Here is a 21,007-nt window from a genome sequence, read left to right as displayed (position 1 = left end):
GAAGAAGAGTTAGGAGAAGACCAATTTGGTTTCAGGAAAAGTATAGGGACATGGGAAGCAATTTTAGGCCTCAGATTAATAGTAGAAGGAAGATTAAAGAAAAACAAACCAACATACTTGGCCTTTATAGACCTAGAAAAGGCATTCGATAACGTAGACTGGAATAAAATGTTCAGCATTTTAAAAAAATTAGGGTGCAAATATAGAGATAGAAGGACAATTGCTAACATTTACAGGTACCAAACAGCAACAGTAATAATTGAACAACATAAGAAAGAAGCCGTAATAAAAAAGGGAGTCCAACAAAGATGTTCCTATCCCTGTTACTTTTTAATCTTTACATAGAACTAGCAGTTAATGTTGCTGAAGAACAATTTAGATGTGTAGTAACAGTGAAAAGATAAAGATGTTACAATTTACTGATGATATAGTAACTCTAGCTGAGAGTAAAAAAGTTTTAGAAAAATCAATGAACTTCAATAGGCTGAACTCCTACGCAAGAACTACCGCATGAAAATAAACAAGAACAAAACGAAAGTAATGAAATATAGTAGAAATAATGTAGATGGACCACTGAATGTAAAAATAGGAAGAGGAAAGATTATAGAGGTAGAAAAATATTATTTAGGAAGTAGAATTACTAAAGATCGACGAAGCAGGAGTGATATAAAATGCCGAATAGCACAGGTGAAACGAGCCTTCAGTCAGAAATATAATTTGTTTACATCAAAAATTAATTTAAACGTCAGGATAACATTTTTGAAAGTATATGTTTGGAGCGTAGCTTTATATGGAAGTGAAACTTGGACGATCGGACTACCTGAGAAGAAAAGATTAGAAGCTTTTGAAATGTGGTGCTACAGGAGAATGTCAAAAATTAGATGGGTGGATAAGTGACAAATGAAGAGGTGTTGTGGCAAATTGATAAAGAAAGAAGCATTCGGAAAAATATAGTTAAAGGAAGAGACAGACTTATAGGCCACATATTAAAGCATCCTGGAATAGTCGCTTTAATATTGGAGGGACAGTTGAAGGAAAAAATTGTGCAGGCAGTCAACATTTGGAATATGTAAAACAAATTGTTAGGGATGTAGGATGTAGGGGGTGTACTGAAATGAAACGACTAGCACTAGATAGGGAATCTTGGAGAGCTGCATCAAACCAATCAAATGACTGAAGATAAAAAAATATATATATATATTTTGTATATGCTCAGCTCATTAACTTTTTCAATATGGAATCAATATATGGCGAGGAACATATGGTACCCATCTTAATAAAATACTTATGTTCCAGAAATATTTAATTAGAGCAGCTCTTGGTAGACCAAGGTTATATCCTGGTGCACACTTATTTGAAGAAATTAAGTACCTACTATGAGGCAAATATATGTCAAGAAAATAATACTACACATAACCAAATATATAAATGATTTTGAATTTTAAAAAATACACTAAACAATAGTCGTTCAGCAGTAACAAATATTTATATTACTCCAATATATTTTCTAACGAAGTCCCCTATCATTTTTACATCCAAATAATAAATAGTAATCTAATCAAAGAAATAGATGAATGGGTGAAACTCAATATATATATATATATATATTATATTTCTAATTACCAGATTAAAATACAAAAATAATTCACACTAATAAAAATAAATTTAACTTGTTATTATAATTAATAGCATACAACAAAATAAATTAATATCTACTTAACATTAAAAAATATACTTATGTAAAACTGTGACTATATCATGAATTTATACATCCTTCACCAAGAATGTATAAATTCATAATACATTCAGTTGTCTTATCTTATGAATATTTCTTGTTCTCCTATCATATGTTATCTTAAAATGTATTTTTTTTTATTTCTCCATTATGAAATTTTTTTTCTCATTTTTTAGGTCACAAATTAATTGTATTTTACTTTATTTAATTTCAATGTCAATTTAAATAATTTTACATTCTGGTTCTATGTATTTTTTTCTTTTAAGTCTACTTTATTTAACTTAATTTTTCAATTAAAATTTTTATTTCTTTTTTATGTATTATTAATAAAAATCATATATTTTCATTTAGTTAAATATGCATTTTTAATTAGTTCTTTTAATAATCATCCTGTTATTATGATATGGACAGCTAGCACTCAAAGTTTCGTTTGCTAACTGCGTCAAAATTAAATATGTTGAATAAAATTGTATACGTAAATTTTCAATTAACAGTAAAAAATATTAATTTTTCATAAAAATAATTCCTTCTGAAGAGACAGAGATTCCTATAAAAGTACTCAACAAGGATAAAAAAATAAAAAAATATGGGTAAATGAAAAAACTATAATCAGTCATGTAAAAAGTCTTGTTTAAAACTTTTTAAGTGGAAGAAGCTACAAAGCTACAAAGGTTCATCATCTAAATAAAAAAATTATTATATTTTTCTATTTGTAAGGCATTAGAAACATTATAAAATGTATATCAGTCGAAATGAGAACTTTCTTCTTTTTTAAATAACTTAAAAATAATATAACTTTGCTATGAAGCATTTTGTATTATTTTTAAATATTTATCAAGGTTGCATTACATTTTTAGTGTTTTATTTTATAAATACTGACTAAATACTTGAAGAAAATATTTTGAAAATTTTTAAGCACTGGTTTTTCTTTATTAGCTAATATTTTGTAATTATTTTTTCTTATTAATTCCTTCATATAAGCTGTTTTGATAGTTACACAAAAATTTAACTGTATATCTACCTGTAACGTTTTATATTTCATGAAAAATTCTTTAACATATTCTCTACTATAGTACTCTATAAATTACTTAGCATAGCTAATTCTTAATATTAAATAAGATGTGTTTTAAATTTTTTCTGACACGCTAACAGTAGTTTTGTATCGTTTGTGATGAAAAAGAAACTTTATCCTGTATATGTATATAATACAAGTTCAATGATATCTTTTTTATTTTTAATTTTCACATTTAGTTAGCAATGAGGGGACAAAAGTATTGTGAAGTTAAAGGAGAAGTGTCACTGATCAATCAACATGTAAATGTCTTCAATATGACGTACATAATATTATTACCAGCACATAATCTTCCATGAGGAATACTCTTTTGACATATACTCAATACTATAATATAATTAGATTATTATTATTCTTGGGATCTTTTTGACAACCTGTATTTTATTCAATTGATTACAATAAGTGTTTTACACACTTAAAATTACAGTAAATTATTTACTTTAAGTAATATACACTGAAAAATAACTATTCTCAAAAATTATTTACTTATTTATTATAATAATAATAACAATAATAACTTTTTTTCTTGGGGAGGGAAGTGGAAACAGGCTCCCACTGGGGGTCTTATCCAACCGTCATCAGCAGACTACCAACTAAAACCACCCCTCCCTTTCTACCAGGAACAATTTAATACATTACTTCAGGTCAAATTCTCCTATCCTAGCCTGAGAAGGTCACTATTTAATTTTTATTTGGCTCATGACTATCCAGGTCGCCCTGGATAATAATAATAACAACAATAATTACTGCTTCTCAGCCTCTTGGCTAAGATCAAAGTGTAGTATCTGTTTTTATCAGCTTAATATGCGATACGCCTGGCATCGCTGGGCCAGAATGTTATAACAAGACTTATGACAGATTCTAAAAAAAGATCCTGGCAGCAATATGTGTCATCTATTAACAGAAACATGACTGTATCAGATATTTCAAAGAGAGTGAAGGCTATCCGTGGGCAAAATGTACTTTTTTTTTCCTGTTTAGCCTCCGGTAATTACCATTCAGATAATACTTCAGAGGATGAATGAGGATGATATGTATGAATGTAAATGAGCCTCAGTTCAACCATTGCTGAGATGTGTGGTTAATTGAAACCCAACCACCAAAAAAACACCAGTATCCACGTTCTAGTATTCAAATCTGTAAAAATAACTGACTTTACCAGGACTTGAACACTGGAACACTCGACTTTCAAATCAGCTGATTTGGGAAGATGCATTCACCACTAGACCAACCCGGTGGATTGAGCAAAATATACCCCCATAACGTGCCTTCAAAATGAAGATGACCTTAGAGATATTCCACATAAAATTGCAGAGTTGCTAGCCAATTATTTCGAAGAAGCCAACAAAACGGCTAACTACAATGAATTTTTTAGAAGGCAAAAACAGAACTTGAGGGTCTGTTAAAGTTCAGAACTAAAATGAATTATTCAAATAATGTACCATTGAAAATGGAAGAACTTGTGAAACCATTGAAGAAAACCAGCAACACAGCTTCTGGTCTGGAAGAAATTCATTACATCATATTCAGGCAGCTGAGTACCATTGCAAAATGTAGATTGTTAGAACTATATAATCAGATGTGGTGTGATGTAATATATCCGTGGCTGTGGAAAAAACTACATATTGTCCCAGTTCCAAAGAAAGATAGAAATTTGACAGATCTCAATAGTTACCGTCCTGTTTCCTTGACATGCGCTATGGGAAAAATTTTTTTAAAAATGATAAATAATCAACACATTCGGATTTTAGAAAAAGGAAATTTTTTATCATCACATCAAGCAGGTTTCCAGCAGTACCACTCAACTACTGATCAAATGATTAATTTAGAGAATATCGTATAAAACAAAATCATAACAAGCAAACATTATGTCAGAGTCTTCTTTAATCTGCAGAAGACAATCAATATGACCTGGCTTCATGGAATAATGCTTCAATTACATGAATGGGGCATTCACGGCAATATGCCAATACTACTTAGCAACTATATGAATTGTACTTTTCAAGTACATGCTTGCAATGAATACAAAGAAATCATATTTGGAAAATGGCATACCGCAAGGCTCGCCATTGAGCCTTGTTCACAATCGTTATGAATAAACTGATTTTAGCCATTCCTGCAGAAATCAGCAAAAGTGTGTATGTCGATGATCTGGCAATTATACATGCCAATAACACTACAGTTATGGTGAAGTATAAATTGCAACGAGCAATAAATGCCCTCAACAAAGTTGCAAGGAATAATGGTTTCAAATTTTCACCAGAGAAAACATGCTGTGTAAACTTCTGTAGGAAGAGAATTCTTCATCGGTCCGATGATAATCGATGATCAAATTGACCATCGATTATCATCCAATACAATACAAGGAAAATGTATGATTTTTAGGTCTATTATTAGATAAATCACTTACATGGAAATTACATATACAGGACTTCAATGTTAGCTGCAAGAAAGCCCTAAACATTACTAAATGTTTATCAAACATCATTTGGTGCTCAGATAAAGAAATACTACTGAGGCTGTATAAAGCATTGGTTCAATTGAAGCTCAACTATGGTGTATTGTATATTCATCCACTAGATAGTCACATCTACAAAAGTAAAACGTAATACATAACAGTGGAATCAGATATGCCACAGGCGCTTTCCGTTCAAGCATGGTGGCTAGTTTAATGTCAGAAGTCAGGATAATTCCCCTACATTATAAAAGAAAAATCCTTTTGTTAAGGTATACAGCAAATATATGGGCTTTTCCTACCCATATTAACAATAAAACACTTAACGATTATCCTTCAGCTGCATTATACCATTTGCTTTACCAGACACATTAGCAATTTTTAAGAGAAATACCGCCATGGCTCTTACCAGCAGTAAACACAATATTAGATCTTTCTCATGGAAAAATAAAAGAAACCAACAGTAATCAAACAGCAGGAATTTTTATCAACCCTCAGTAGTTATGAAGAATACATTAAAAATTATACTGATGGTCCTAAAACCGAACACTGTTTTGGATGTTCCATGTATGTAAAAATGGAGAATCCCATTTTTGGAAACTGCCAGATATTGCAAGTGTTTATATAGCAGAACTTAATGCCATACAGCAAGCCCTTCACTACTCAGAACATTTCTGTGAAGAGAAGGTATGTCCTTATTGCAAACATCCTGTCCATTCTGTACATTTTAAATCGATGAGGACAGCTATGTCTATTTGTATGAACTCCTAGGCATGCTGGTATTCCAGGAAACAAAAGCACAGATGAAGCTCCCAGAATGACAACAGTATGTGATAATATGGATACAATTCCTTTTGAGTGACAGGTGTTAAAAATTATAAGAAGAAATACATGGAGTAATGAATTGAGAAGGTTAAATATAAAATTAAATGTAATTAAAAAGGCCAAGATCTTTTTATAAAGGCCAAGGCTATTCTCAAAAATTAAATAAAATAATAATAATAATAATGCCCTGAATAAATCCAACACCACATCTGTGCAATAACATCTATGCACACGTACAGAGTGACAGTACTTCACTACTTCCACTTATGTCGGCCAACAGGCAATGGTCTCGCTCAGGAGCTCTCTGTGGAGTATGGGACTGGCGGTCCCTAGCTGTCTGAGCTGGTTGCAATTGGGCATCTCGGTTTCATTGTTTATAGCAGTGGCGGGCGGAAGGCATGATCGTGATCTCTTTTGCTGATGCTGGGAGGAGTGCGGATGGGGAGTGCATATCCCTCTTCTCGGTTGTGGAGCTGGGTTGAGGGTAGGCTGCTGTGAGCTTGCTCTGCTTGTGCCATCCAACATGAGTTGGCCACTTCAGCCCTTGGCAGGAATTGTCCCATGAGTAAGGCTGTTAGAGCCCTTACTACTATGTGTGAGCTCTGGGATGTCAGTATTATGGTTCAGGCAATACCTGACTCCCTAGCCCAGGTTAAATTTGTGGGAGGCGACCAACTGGGAGAACCCAGGGAGAATCAATGATTCAGGCCACACCCAACCATCTCTCCACCCACACCTTGGGACACATTGGCTGGTGAAATATTGTATTTATGGAAACTTCAACTTCAACAACTTCCATGCAGAGGATCCACATAAAAACCCTTGTCTTGGAGAACCTCTTTCTTTGGAAGCAAAGAGGAGGAAAAGTGTTTGAGTTCAACGATAAAGAAGAATTCATAGTTTTAGAAAAGAAGGATCAAACCAAGTTTCGACCTAAGAGTGGAGGACCTATTCCTAAATATCTAGTGATCAAAAAAAGTAAGGTGATTTTTCCAAGATTAGCCCTTTCATGATTGCTTGAGGCAATCATGAAGCAATCACAGAAGCAGCTGGAGGACCTGTTAAAGAAACATGAAAGACTGCAACGAGTTTATTTGTTGAAACTGTCAATGACATATAGTTATCATGGTTACTAAAGGCAAAGAAGATGACACTTATTGACATTTAAGTTGTCCACATAGTAGTTTAAATACACTTCCAAAAGTGTTGCTGTATGCAGGGACCTATTAAACTGCACAGAATAAATTGTTGAAGAGCTTCATCCACAAGGAGTCATCATTGCATGTCGATGGAGGTAGAACACACGTTGCATTGGAGAAGTGTTACCTTCCACCTCACATGTCCTGACATTCACCCAACCTAAATGCTCGGAAAAGATAAAGGCTGGTTTTCATCAATTGGATGTGTGTCCATTTATTCCAACTCTGTTGCAGTGTTTTGGGTGCCAGAAATTTGGACATCAGCAGTGCGATGTACAAGAAAGCAAATCTGTATGTGTGGTGAAGTGTTGCATCGCATAGATCTATGCAGGGACCAACCTGTGTGCGTCAATTGCCACAGACACCACTCTGTAAGATCGTGTAACTGTCCAGTTTATAAACAAGAAGTAATTATTCAAGAAGTGAAGACTATACAGAAATGTCAACTACTTCGATGCTAAGAAAATTGTGCCTAAGACTACGTCCTATGCTCAGGTTGCTGCAGCACTGCATAGGGCGCTGCAGCTCCTGCAGCCCCCTTAAAAACAGGAGACATGATGAGCTGTTTTGGCACCAGCATTAGTCAAGATGGTTGAACATATAATTAATGAGAAATTTAAAATTAAACCAATCAAATAAACAAGTCGTAAACCATTGCAGCAGGCAACGAATGTTACAAAAACAATGACTTCTTCTCCACCAATAATTGGTCCTTCGAACAGTTCTAAAGTGAAGCTAAATGAAAAAAAAGTTTAACAAAAGCCTGAACTAAATAAACCACAAATGAACTTTCAGATTGAGAAAATCCAATTGAGGGATCTGAAAATATGGAAGTAAAAATGTTAGATGAAAAGGCTTTCAAAAAACCAACAATGGACCCTCCAAAAACATGGAGGGCTTTGGGTGAGAGGGCGAGCACTTCGGCTGCCTCACATGTTCTAGCCGTGAGTGCATCCAGTCTCAACTGTGATTTACTTCTGACCATGCCAAGGGAGACGTTATCATCTGATACTGGCAGCTGGAGATCTTCAGTGACATACGGCAAAGGATCAGAAGAATCCATCTCTGAGGCCTCTGACACCATTGAGGGAAGCCTAGGTGATAACAATAAAGAATCAGATTAAAGAAATTTTATTCTTGTGATATTGTTGAAATATTTGAAAATTTGACAACATTTCATTAAAAATGATTCAAGTGTGTTTGAAACATTTTAACTAGTCTATAAAGTTGCTTGTGTTTTTAAGTTTTTAACAGGGAGGGAAAAGAATATTTTTCTTTTTGATGTGGAAAAGGCTAATGACCACACAGCAGTCGATTCCCCTAAAAAAAAAATAAACAACAGTGGGAAAGAAAAACAGTATTATTCCTTGTTCTAAAAAAAGATTTTGCAGATAATGGGTGAATGTAAATTGGATCTATAATAAAACACTTTTTATGGCATGTAACTTGAAAATGAAAATAACTTATGAATTTTAATGATGGTACCAAAGGAACAATTGTGAAAATACAATTGTATTTCTCACTTTCTTTTTTTCTAACCAATTGAAAGAAATTAATTGATGAACTTAGAAAAGAACAATAACATCTGTTGTTAAAAAAATTAATTTTATTTGTTGGGTTTTTTTTATAGAAAGAGAAGTTTGTAAAGTTATTGGATCAGCTGCACAATTCACTACGTATTGATTTATCTATGTATCGTAACAATTTCCCTGCGTCTAATCAAGAGAAATTAATGGACCTCAAATCAACTGTAGATCTTCTCACTAGTATCACATTCTTCAGAATGAAAGTAAGTTATGAATTTATATATGTATTATATACAATCTTATCAAGTAAACAAGGTAACCCTCAAATGTAAGAAATTTGATTTTGAAATCAGAATTTGAGAGAAATTTGTTTGTGATTATTATAATTTTGATTATTGAAACCTTTAGACTTTAATGAAGCCTTTAGTAAAATGATTTTTGCTAGAACAAGCAGACTACATACATTTTCAAACAATAAACAGACCAACTAAATTCTGATTGAAAGAGTCATATACTTATATTATGCCATAAACTATTTTATTCTTATTCATCTAAGATCTTTTCACTTTGGAATTTAGCAAGCTAGCCAATTTCTATCATCCAGTGGCACCAAAAAGAAAACCTATCTCTATTCTGTTTTTACTGGTTTACCTGCTGTCTATGTTTTGTTCACTTTATATAAGTATTTTTAATATAATATTAAGCTTCATATAAATATTTTTAGTAATCCCATTCTAATTCCAAAATTTATGTTTGATATGTTCAAAGTAGTTTACCTACTATTTATACTGCCTACCATTTATAATGTTTCTGTTACATAACAAAATTCAACTGCTTCTGATATGTTCTGATGTTCAGATTGAACCAATATTTTGGTAAAATGGTGGTTCAGTGGCAGAATTAATTGATGTTTCTTGTCATATCTGTTATAGGCATTTTGAAGCATTACTCAACTCATAACATGTTATGACACTCAATAAATGAATTTGGAATGAAAATGAAACTTTTCTTTAAAACAGATGAATTTTCTTGAAGTTGTGTAATTTTTAGGTGTTAGAATGAGTGTTGATTCATATATACACGAATTAATTCCTAATCTATATTACCTCCTACTTTTTTGAGATTAATAAATGCCATATAAGTTTTATTCACGCTGTTTCTAAAATAAATCTGACCACTAATATTGCTTCTTGATTACCATATTTTTCCTAAAACTACATTTTTCTTATCTGTTCATCTTCTACCCTTTTCAGTTTTTCTATAAGTTAACTATAATCATTTGAAGAAAGAAGTTTGAATGAGATGTTAAACATATAATTCAGTAGACCTTGTGTGTATGTGATCCTACTTTCTTTAATTTAGTAAAATAATGCTTACATTGATATCAGAGACCACTTTTCTCTTGTCTTTTAAATTTTTAACACAGAATTGTGTTAAAAAACACAGAATCTCACCCAAACAGCATAAGATTACAATTATGTATCGTCAATTCCTATAGCTTTACAATTGTTTAACTCTTCCAAAGTTCCATCAAATTAGTCTCCTTTGAAGTAATTGTTAATATCTTTTTTCTCTTCAGCACAATAGCAAATAATTTTATTTCTCTGTATTAGCCATCTATAAATTCGTACTATATGTTAACACTCACTTCTCTAACACCAGCCTTCAACAAAGCAGTAGCACTGAGTTACCATTTACATGTTCTGAGCAATGCTGTCGCTTAATGAAATGCCCAAGATATAGATTGAGTTACATTTAAACAAAATTTTTTTCTAGAAAATTGGGTTATTGCTGATAACCCAATCAATATCAAATTAAAATTGATATTTTAATTTGAGAATAACTGAAAACTTGCTCAAGATACGGCTAATAAACCATAAAATATATAAGCTGATATTTTTCCTGTTTGCTTTCTTTTAGTTCAGGGATAAAAATATGAGAGGGTCTAATGTAGATGATTTTTCAAGTACATATTTCCTTCAGGGGTTTATTTATATATTTATGAGAGTTATCACTGGTATGTTTTCAAACAAAATGAAATAATTTTGTATAAACTTGTGATAACAGACAGATATTCAGAGCTTTACTTTCAATATTAAAAAATTGATACAGCAACATTATTGATACATTCATTATTAATTTAAGAGATCTTTGTTTTAAAGTGCTGATAAATTATTAAGCAAATTTATATTACACAAAAAATTTCATTTTGTATGCAATCTAACAGCTATACTAATTTAAGTTAACAACTGTTTAGAAATTTTATGTTCAGTACCAAAAATAAGTGTGAATAAAAGATTTATTAGGTTTTAATTTTACCAAATAACCTAAAGATGCGCATTGTTCAAAGGATGAAATTTTAAAATGGCTCATTAATTGTAGTAATAATTTTGATACATTTCTACAGATTACAAATAATAATTAAGATATTAGTAACTGTTCCGTTTACTTCTTATTTAATGATTTATTTTTTAAAGGTTCAAGAACTATCCAGTCCACCACGAGCAAGTGCTGTAGTCAAAGACTGTGTAAAAGCGTGCCTTCGCTCAACATATCAGTTTCTATTTGAGAACTGTTATTTACTCTACGGCAGAGAATTCCAGGTAATTTATTTATTACAAACTGATTCTAGTAAATGTATTTACATTTTGTTAACCTAAAGTTGCAGCAACAGTTAGCAACAACAATAATGCTTGCAGTAACATTATTCATGATTATATTAACACAGCTAATAAAACTAGTTAGTCATTATAATAAAAGTATTAATATCTTAGTAAAATAATACCATCATAAGTAATTGTAATGTAGAAGTAGCAGATCATTTAGTTAAAAGTAGTATATGTTGTTGAGAACTAAAAAATAAAAATAGAAAATAACAGTAATTGGCTGTTAATGTGAACAAAAAAAAAGCTTATGTATACTGGTGTGCACACATAAGAAGATATACTTCTAGTGAATAAAAAAATAATTTTTTACACATTCAAACAAATTTGAACTGAGTCAGACAATTGATAGACGACCTTAAATACCATGAATAAAAGTTTGAATAAATAACACTTAATTAAATTGAATTAAATAATATTTATTTTTTACAGTTTAAAAAGTATTGAAGTACTCGTTGTCATATAAAACAAAGTTCATCAAATATATTTTTATTAGTTTAGTTCCATTAATTCTTCGGTTGACGATTGAATAGGTACGAGGATTATCAGTGGCTTATGATATAAAAATAAGATAAAAACAGTTTTATTTTATAATAATGTACTTTATCAAAAATGTTGTTTTTGGTAAATTTAAAATTATGCAAAATCAAGAATTTATCTGATGTGTCTATTTTATGTGTCATTAAAAAATATCATTTTACTCAAAAAAAATACTTACATAAATATAACCTCAAATCTTGATACACAATTTTCATAAAAAAAAATAATAAATGTACACTGCAATACAAATAAAGTTTTATGATTATGAACAACAATATTCACAGTTTAAAATATCCATCTTCAGAAATCTATGTATATAAATATATTTTATTATAACTCAATATCTGTTATGTTTGCAACACGTGCTAATCACTTAATTGCATTGAATGACTGACTGAATTAGACACTACACGGATGTGCATGCAAACTGATCCACTTGAGCCTGTGCAAATCTTCATGGTTTGTTACATTGGCACGCACAACTTCCATAACTTGCTGAAAATATACTATGATCAGTTTCTCCTAATGCACCAAAAGAAGTATAACTTCAAAAATAATTGGCTATTTCTTATTATCAAAATTATATTAAAGGTTTGGAAGAGTCTGTTCACTCTGAAATGAGTGAACTCATTTCACTCTATGTAGTGAAATGTGTCACATCACATCATGTTGATAGTATTAAATTGTTAATTTTGAACCATATTTATTATTATTATTTTTTAACTATGTATATTTTCATAAATAATTAGTTATCTAGTCTTTACACATGTGATGAGGTTTCACACTTGAAGATTTGGTTGAAATATAGTGGTAATTTTGTGAAGGGATTTGAATGGATTTTATTGAATAGTGATTGTTTTTGATCAAAAGATATTTGATGCCTTTGTTTTTGGTAATAAGCTTTAATACTCATATGTATATTGTTTTCACCTTTAAGTTTTTTCTCTTTGTGCTTCCATTATCAGTTATCCCTTCAGAAATGATGCTAATGATTATTTTTTTATGATTTCACATTAAATTACTGTTTCTCTGATTTGTCTTAAAAGCTCTTTATTATAGATATTATGATAAACTAAAAAACAACAATAATCCAAATAATCCATCTAATTTTCGTCTGTGATACCACTCTTAAAATTTAACTTTACCTATACACATGTTTAGGTTTCCTGTCATATGAAGCACTTCATTCAAATATCTTTTGTTCATCTATGTTTTATGAGGAAACATTTCTTTAGAAGTTACTGTAACAAAAAAGCAATAAATGTACCAAAATCTAACATAAACTAAATCATTATAAAAACTGTGACCATAGTAAATTTTACACCAATTTATGAAACTTTTGAACTGTATAAAATCACTTTGTGGAATTATTTTTCTTTAACAGTAAATTTGAATCTCTGTTATTTTGCAAAGTTAAGGATTTCTTTAAATAAAATCTCTCGCTATCTTTACTTTCACGATGAAATCTATTTTCTTCTTTTTCTTATGGATTTATTGTTTTTAAAATAACATAAAAATTACCATGAAAACAGAAGTTGGAACACAGGTTTTGAATTTAGGAATCAGACAACTATACAATTTAACTGCAGGTTCACCAACATTTTGGAATGAATAAAATTAATTCTTTTGCTACCAGACATGCTGTTTGTGACAATTAATTAACTTAATTGTGCATATGGCAAATGTTAAATCATTGTTTTTTAGCAGGGACTCATATACTCACAATCCTACCTTTTGTTTTATTTTAGAAATATGAAAAACTTCAATTACTTTAAAAATGTTATTAGTTCCTAAATCTAATTCTGAAAAATCCTAAAGTTTTATCCACATTTAAGATTGAAATAAGACAAACAATTTAGCCAAAAAATTCTTTTAAAAAATTAGTCACTCTTCAAACAAATTACATTTTTAGTCCCTCTTAGCCCTAACTCTCTCTATGATCATAGCTCTACCTCTCTCTAGTGGTCTTTCACTCAGGATTTTTTGTATTTAAATTCTGGTCAGACTTAGAAATTTTCATTCACTTACTACAGAACAAATACTTCATCATAAAAAAAGTATGGTGGCTGTAACAGGTCACTATAATTGCCAGATTGAATAAGTAAGTAAAGTATTTTATTTATATTTTTTTAATTGATTTAGGGATTTTTCTAATTTTTTTTATTTTATAAAAATTAAATGAGGCAATAAAATCAAAAGTAATAAAATCTTGAATTGATTTTACACATATACTTTAGATTTAGAGGATTAAAAAGAATTAATTATTACTGTTTGGTAAAATCTATTTTTCTGTTGATAACCTTGTAATTATGAAAAAATGTTTCTGTGTGTTATTAATATTACTTTATCAGTAAAAAATATATTTGAAGGAATTGTAAAGCAAAGTGAATAAAGAAAAAATTGAATGCATTATCTTATCTCTCTAATAACAATCTAAACTGATCACATCAATCCAAATCAGGAACTATTTATTTCTATAATCCAATTATTTTCAGCAAGAATGAAGGCTATAAATAACTAAACCAATTATATTACTGCCTGTTATTCTGGTGATACTAAGGTATTATTTCATTGCCCACCCACTTAATGTAGAATTACTTGGAAGAAATATTTAACATATTTTATAAAAAAAATTTAAATAAATAAAAAATGATTGAAGATCTTTGTACGAGAAATCATTTCATAATTTGTCACAGGATTTGCTTCACAAGATTTTATCTAAATATTTATTATCATAATTTTCCACAATTTGAAAAATCTTGTTGTTCATTATTAGGATACAAATACCACATTATATACATTATACCACACCATATTTGCCTAATTCCACAAATAAATCAGTAAGTTTAGACTGATTGTTCATATTGTTAAAACATTGGAAGAATAAATAAACTTTTTAAGTCAATTTGTTATTGAGAAAGCAAAAAGCATTATTTCTGTGAAACAATAGAAGCAATATATTAATACAATACATTATTTTAAAAATAGAAATAGGTATGACTGTATTTAAATAGTATCATGTAATAGAGTTTTTCAAACTCTTATAGATAATAAACTACTTAAAATTTAAAGGCCTTCCAGAAAAATCCATTGTATTTTGGTATAATCCACATGTTCTACCAAATGAATGAGCTCAATGATAGAAAAACTTCACCATTTTATTTGATGTTTTAATATAGTTGCTAAGCCAAAAAGTGATTGTATCATTCAGATTTTCAGCAAAACTATTATACAGAAGAAAGAAACAATCTGAAATATTTTTTTTTTTTTTTTTTATTAATTTTACTTCATTGTTGGAATTTACAACATACTGACCACCAAAATAAATAAATTATAAATAAATAAATAAATTTTGTTACACTGAGTAGATCAAAAAAAAAAAAAAATTATCAATATCAACAACTAAAAATGATTTGCTTAAAAATATTGCCTTACAATTTTTTTTGTAATGCCAACAAATTAACAACAGTCTCTATTTATATTTAAACTTCTATATAACTTTCAAGCAGACCATTGAATACTAAACCTTATTAATATTAGCCCTTTAATTTTATTTAAAATTTCAGTTTTCTAATGAATTTGAATGCAAATAAAAATAAAGGGATATTTAAGGTCATAAATATTTACTACAGTTTCTTTTAATAGCTTAAGCAACATTTTTTAAGCTCATTATTTTCTTTTTATTACCCATGGAATTTGTGTTGTAAAAAGACCCCAATATTATGCCATATAATCAGAAGTATACTGCATATTATTATAACCAAACAAAAATTATATATTATTATCATTAGTTCATTCATTCTGGTTATAGTTCTTGCTGCAAGAATCGTACTCATTTGTTACTGGAAAAAATATATTTTAAACTGTTATTGAAAAAATAAAATGTTACATGTTACAATTATTTTTGGCAGATAATTTTTTTTTTAACATGCAATAACTACTTTTAAGTGAAATTATTTAGATATTAAGTTTTTGTTATCACATTTTGTCTTTCTTCTGATAGTCATAATAAAATTAATATGGGGTCAGGTATTAAGTTCTAAAAATTTGATGTATATATGTTTTTTTTATTAAGGTTGATCCCAAAGAACCTAAACGCGACCCTGATGATCATGGGCCACGTCTTGACAGTCTTGACTTTTGGCACAAGTTGATTGCCTTGATAGTCTCTGTTATAGAAGAAGACCGCAACAGTTATGCTCCTGTACTTAATCAGTTCCCCCAGGAATTAAATATTGGACAGGTAAGGTAACATTTTGTCATAAACATGAAATATGTAAATTATTAGTACTTCATCCATGTGTATAACAAGGTGTAATTATTTTTTGTGTTAATTAATTCAGCCTCATAATCTTACATTGAACTACTCACAACTCAGTCATCCTTTTTTATTTTGTGAGTATTAAGAAATAAAGATGAAAATCTAATTCAAGTCCAAGGAAAATAATTTTCTCACAGATGACAGCACTGTCACATCTAAACATGTCTGAATGACATGTACTGTTTACTGGGCCTCATTCACAACAGCACTGTATTTGCTGGATCTGTTTCCAAATCCCACCAAGTGGAAGATATATCCTATTATTGAATTCATTTGTTCAAAATTACACAGTTCAGGTGAAATTAATCTCTAGCTTGTATTTGTTATATTATGATATAAGCAATAATTATTGAAGTAAATTTCACAGAGATATCAGTCCAAATTTCTGCTTATGTAAATTATTTTTTTAGTCTTATAGTTTTCCACTTTAAATTTTCTTTCAATAGATAATTTAACTAAAATTAGATGAAGTCGATTAACTTTTGAGAAGATTTAGAGAAAGGCAGTAGAGCTACTTTGCATCAAACGCAGTCATTTATTAGAGGGTAATGTAGGATAATGTACATTCCTGAAACCACTGAACTCTAATTGATTTGTAAATGACTACATATAAATTTCCTTATCATTATAGATGTTTCCACAGTAGTCAAGCAAATTCCAATTTTGAATGGAATGGAATGGAACTTTAAATGGCCAGTTTTAGATCAGAAATCCCTAAGTTATTTTGACAATTTTTTAAACCTTAGGAAATCACGAGTGCTTCTATCAAAATGTGATATTTTTCATAATAGCCTAGATGTATGAGGGTGAATCAAATTTAAATGCTAATTTTGCTATTATATACAGCAAGCAGTTCTGAGCTGGATGTGGTGGAGTGGGGGGTAATTTTTAGTGTGTTAGAGAGGGGAACCAACTTGGTTAGCTCCTCTGTGCTATTATGTCGTCAGTACAGCCACGAGTGAGCAAAAAGTTTCATTTTCTGTTGCACAACGTATAATCATAAAGTTTTTAACTAATGAAGGTGTTAAACCCACGGAAATGTTTAAAGGTACAGTTTGGGAATGCTGCACTGTCCTAGATGTGAGGGTATACATAGGGCAGGCATGTAGGAAACAGAAGTCATGATCAATGCCCAAGGTCAGGTCTCACAGCTGACAACATCCATGCCTTTCAAGAGCTTATCGAAGGTGATCACCAGTTCACTGTTGAAGACATTGCGTTAGAAGTGGGTTTCAGCTGTGGGAATGCTCAATTCATTATCACTAATCATCTTGGCTTTACAAAAATTAGTGCTCGACGGGTTCTGAGGTTGTTGACCAAAAATCAAAAAACAGGCCAGGTTGGAGATCTGTGAGAGACTTCTGAATCGATTTCAGCAAGAAGGGGATGATTTTTTGAGGCACGTCGTCATATATGATGAAACGTGGATCATCATTATACTCCGGAATCAAAAATGGCAAGTAAGGAGTAGCAAAGGAAGGATGAGGGATGCCCAGTGAAGGCCAAAACATACCTGTCAGCCAGAAAAGTTCTTGCAATGATTTTTTTTAATCAAGAGGAGTTTTACTCATTGATTTTCTCCACAATCAACTAAAGTGAAAACAGCTTACTATTGCCAGCAGCTACAGTCAACAAAATCCATGTACCAAAACAAAAGACTGGGTATGCCAATCAGAGATGTCATCTTTCTTCATGACAATCTCAGGCAATTTTGACAAGAGATACATTGGAAAAAATGCAATGGGAAACCATCGACCACTCTCCCTACAGTCCAGATTTGTCCTCCTGTGACTATTTTCTGTTTCTGCCCTTAAAAGGATTTCTTGGTGGGGAACAATTCAAAAATAATGAAGACATCAAGGAGCACATGTGCCTCAATGTTATTTGGTTGACGACTCGTCCTCAAATGTTTGTTTGAACTAGGAATATTCAAGCTTCCAAATCATTGCCAAAAGGGTGTAGATCATGCAGGACACTGTACAGAGAAATGATGAAGGGTTGAATTATATATAGTTTTTTTTTTTTTTTTTGTCTTCAGTCATTTGACTGGTTTGATGCAGCTCTCCAAGATTCCCTATCTAGTGCTAGTCGTTTCATTTCAGTATACCCTCTACATCCTACATCCCCAACAATTTGTTTTACTTACTCCAAACGTGGCCTGCCTACACAATTTTTCCCTTCTACCTGTCCTTCCAATATTAAAGCGACTATTCCAGGATGCCTTAGTATGTGGCCTATAAGTCTGTCTCTCCTTTTAACTATATTCTTCCAAATGCTTCTTTCTTCATCTATTTGCCGCAATACCTCTTCATTTGTCACTTTATCCACCCATCTGATTTTTAACATTCGCCTATAGCACCACATTTCAAAAGCTTCTAATCTTTTCTTCTCAGATACTCCGATTGTCCAAGTTTCACTTCCATATAAAGCGACACTCCAAACATACACTTTCAAAAATCTTTTCCTGACATTTAAATTAATTTTTGATGTAAACAAATTATATTTCTTACTGAAGGCTCGTTTAGCTTGTGCTATTCGGCATTTTATATCGCTCCTGCTTCGTCCATCTTTAGTAATTTTACTTCCCAAATAACAAAATTCTTCTACCTCCATAATCTTTTCTCCTCCTATTTTCACATTCAGTGGTCCATCTTTGTTATTTCTACTACATTTCATTACTTTTGTTTTGTTCTTGTTTATTTTCATGCGATAGTTCTTGCGTAGGACTTCATCTATGCCGTTCATTGTTTCTTCTAAATCCTTTTTACTCTCGGCTAGAATTACTATATCATCAGCAAATCATAGCATCTTTATCTTTTCACCTTGTACTGTTACTCCGAATCTAAATTGTTCTTTAACATCATTAACTGCTAGTTCCATGTAAAGATTAAAAAGTAACGGAGATAGGGAACATCCTTGTCGGACTCCCTTTCTTATTAGGGCTTCTTTCTTATGTTCTTCAATTGTTATTGTTGCTGTTTGGTTCCTGTACATGTTAGCAATTGTTCTTCTATCTCTGTATTTGAACCCTAATTTTTTTTAAATGCTGAACATTTTATTCCAATCTACGTTATCGAAAGCCTTTTCTAGGTCTATAAACGCCAAGTATGTTGGTTTGTTTTTCTTTAATCTTCCTTCTACTATTAATCTGAGGCCTAAAATTGCTTCCCTTGTCCCTATACTTTTCCTGAAACCAAATTGGTCTTCTCCTAACACTTCTTCCACTCTCCTCTCAATTCTTCTGTATAAAATTCTAGTTAAGATTTTTGATGCATGACTAGTTAAACTAATTGTTCTGTATTCTTCACATTATATATATATAGTATTAATCAATAAATTTATAAAAAATGAATTACCATTCCTATTTGATTCACCCTTGTATTGTTTATTCTCAGATGATGTATTCTTGAACTAAGTTACACACTAGTCTTGAGTTGATACATAACTAAATACACTGTAAAGTTCATTAAGTATAATTTTTAGATTAATTTTTTAAAATTTATATGTCTTTGCAGTAGTATTATCGCAGTGAATGTTTTTACATATTGTGTTTTATTCTGTATAATATAGCAATCAGCATCAACAATGTGGAGCCTGTTTGCAGTGGATATGAAATATGCTCTTGAAGAGCATGAACAGCATAGATTATGTAAATCATCGGCATATATGAACTTGCATTTCAAAGTTAAGTGGCTTCATACTAATTATGTTAAAGATGTACCTCCATATAAAGGATCTGTTCCTGAATATCCTGCATGGTTTGAACCATTTGTAATGCAGTGGCTTAATGAAAATGATGACGTTTCATTAGAATACCTTAAAAGTGCCTTTGAGAGGGATAAGAAAGATGGCGTAAGTTATTGCTGTTAATTTATCTATTATTTTGTATGTAAATAGCTAATATTTCTAGTTGTCAGGTAGCTAAAAAATAAATTTATATATTCTACTTAATTTAGTTAAAATTTATCATATTATTATTATTTCTTCATTTGTATAGATTTTTTTATACCAATAACATAGGTAGACTGAACCATTTGCATAATTTGTTGTTAATAATAGTTGTTACTGACAAATACAACAATTAAATTGAATTAATACTGCATTGCATTGGTACTTTAATCAATGTTCTATTCCATTAAAATACTCTATTCACAGTGCTCCTATGAAATAATAACCAAATATTACCTCTTCTTGACCCAGTTAATATTAATAGTTGATGTTCAAATAGAATATCTAGAATTCAGTATCTTAATTTTTTTTCAGTCAGTAATTGCATGATGAACATTTTTATTTCTTCTGATGAATTAATATATGTTACTATGACTGTATTAGGCGCTGAACTCCAATCAGATCTTAAGATGGGGACTATTTGGAAAAAGGTCAGGAAACTTGACTATTATGACATCTTTCTAGATATAGAATGGAATGTCAAAAGTTTAAAAAGAGTAATAGACTTGCTAATGTAAAACAATAAATGGGTAAGTTGAGATTATATGTAAGAATAATAAATACAAAATCAAATACAGTAATGAAAATGCAGGAGTAGGAGTAAGAAGACAGGACAAAAAGTTAGCAATTATATATAAACACAGTGAAAGAATTATTTTAATTGAAACAGATTCATAACTCAAACTTGTACGTGTGGCAAGACTACTGATTTATTTCATCATT

The 21,007-nt window shown here is 30.7% G+C and overlaps 1 protein-coding gene and 1 pseudogene across 3 annotated transcripts in view; both read left to right on the top strand.

The window, feature by feature from the left end:
- Positions 1-21,007, top strand: part of unc-13 — a 915,368-nt gene that overhangs the window by 816,048 nt on the left and 78,313 nt on the right. For all 3 annotated transcript variants that reach the window (XM_075371044.1, XM_075371036.1, XM_075371027.1), the window contains exons 13-16: positions 8,917-9,075; positions 11,290-11,415; positions 16,091-16,258; positions 19,907-20,188. In XM_075371044.1, coding sequence (XP_075227159.1) covers positions 8,917-9,075; positions 11,290-11,415; positions 16,091-16,258; positions 19,907-20,188 — 735 coding nt within the window. The remainder of the gene's footprint in view (positions 1-8,916; positions 9,076-11,289; positions 11,416-16,090; positions 16,259-19,906; positions 20,189-21,007) is intronic.
- On the top strand, positions 3,553-3,672 carry LOC142318567 (U2 spliceosomal RNA; annotated as a pseudogene).

The sequence above is a fragment of the Lycorma delicatula genome, chromosome 1, assembly GCF_047948215.1.
Source record: "Lycorma delicatula isolate Av1 chromosome 1, ASM4794821v1, whole genome shotgun sequence".
Taxonomy (NCBI): Eukaryota; Metazoa; Arthropoda; class Insecta; order Hemiptera; family Fulgoridae; genus Lycorma; species Lycorma delicatula.
Note: the sequence above shows the minus strand (reverse complement) of the source record. Positions and strands in the feature narration are given on the sequence as shown.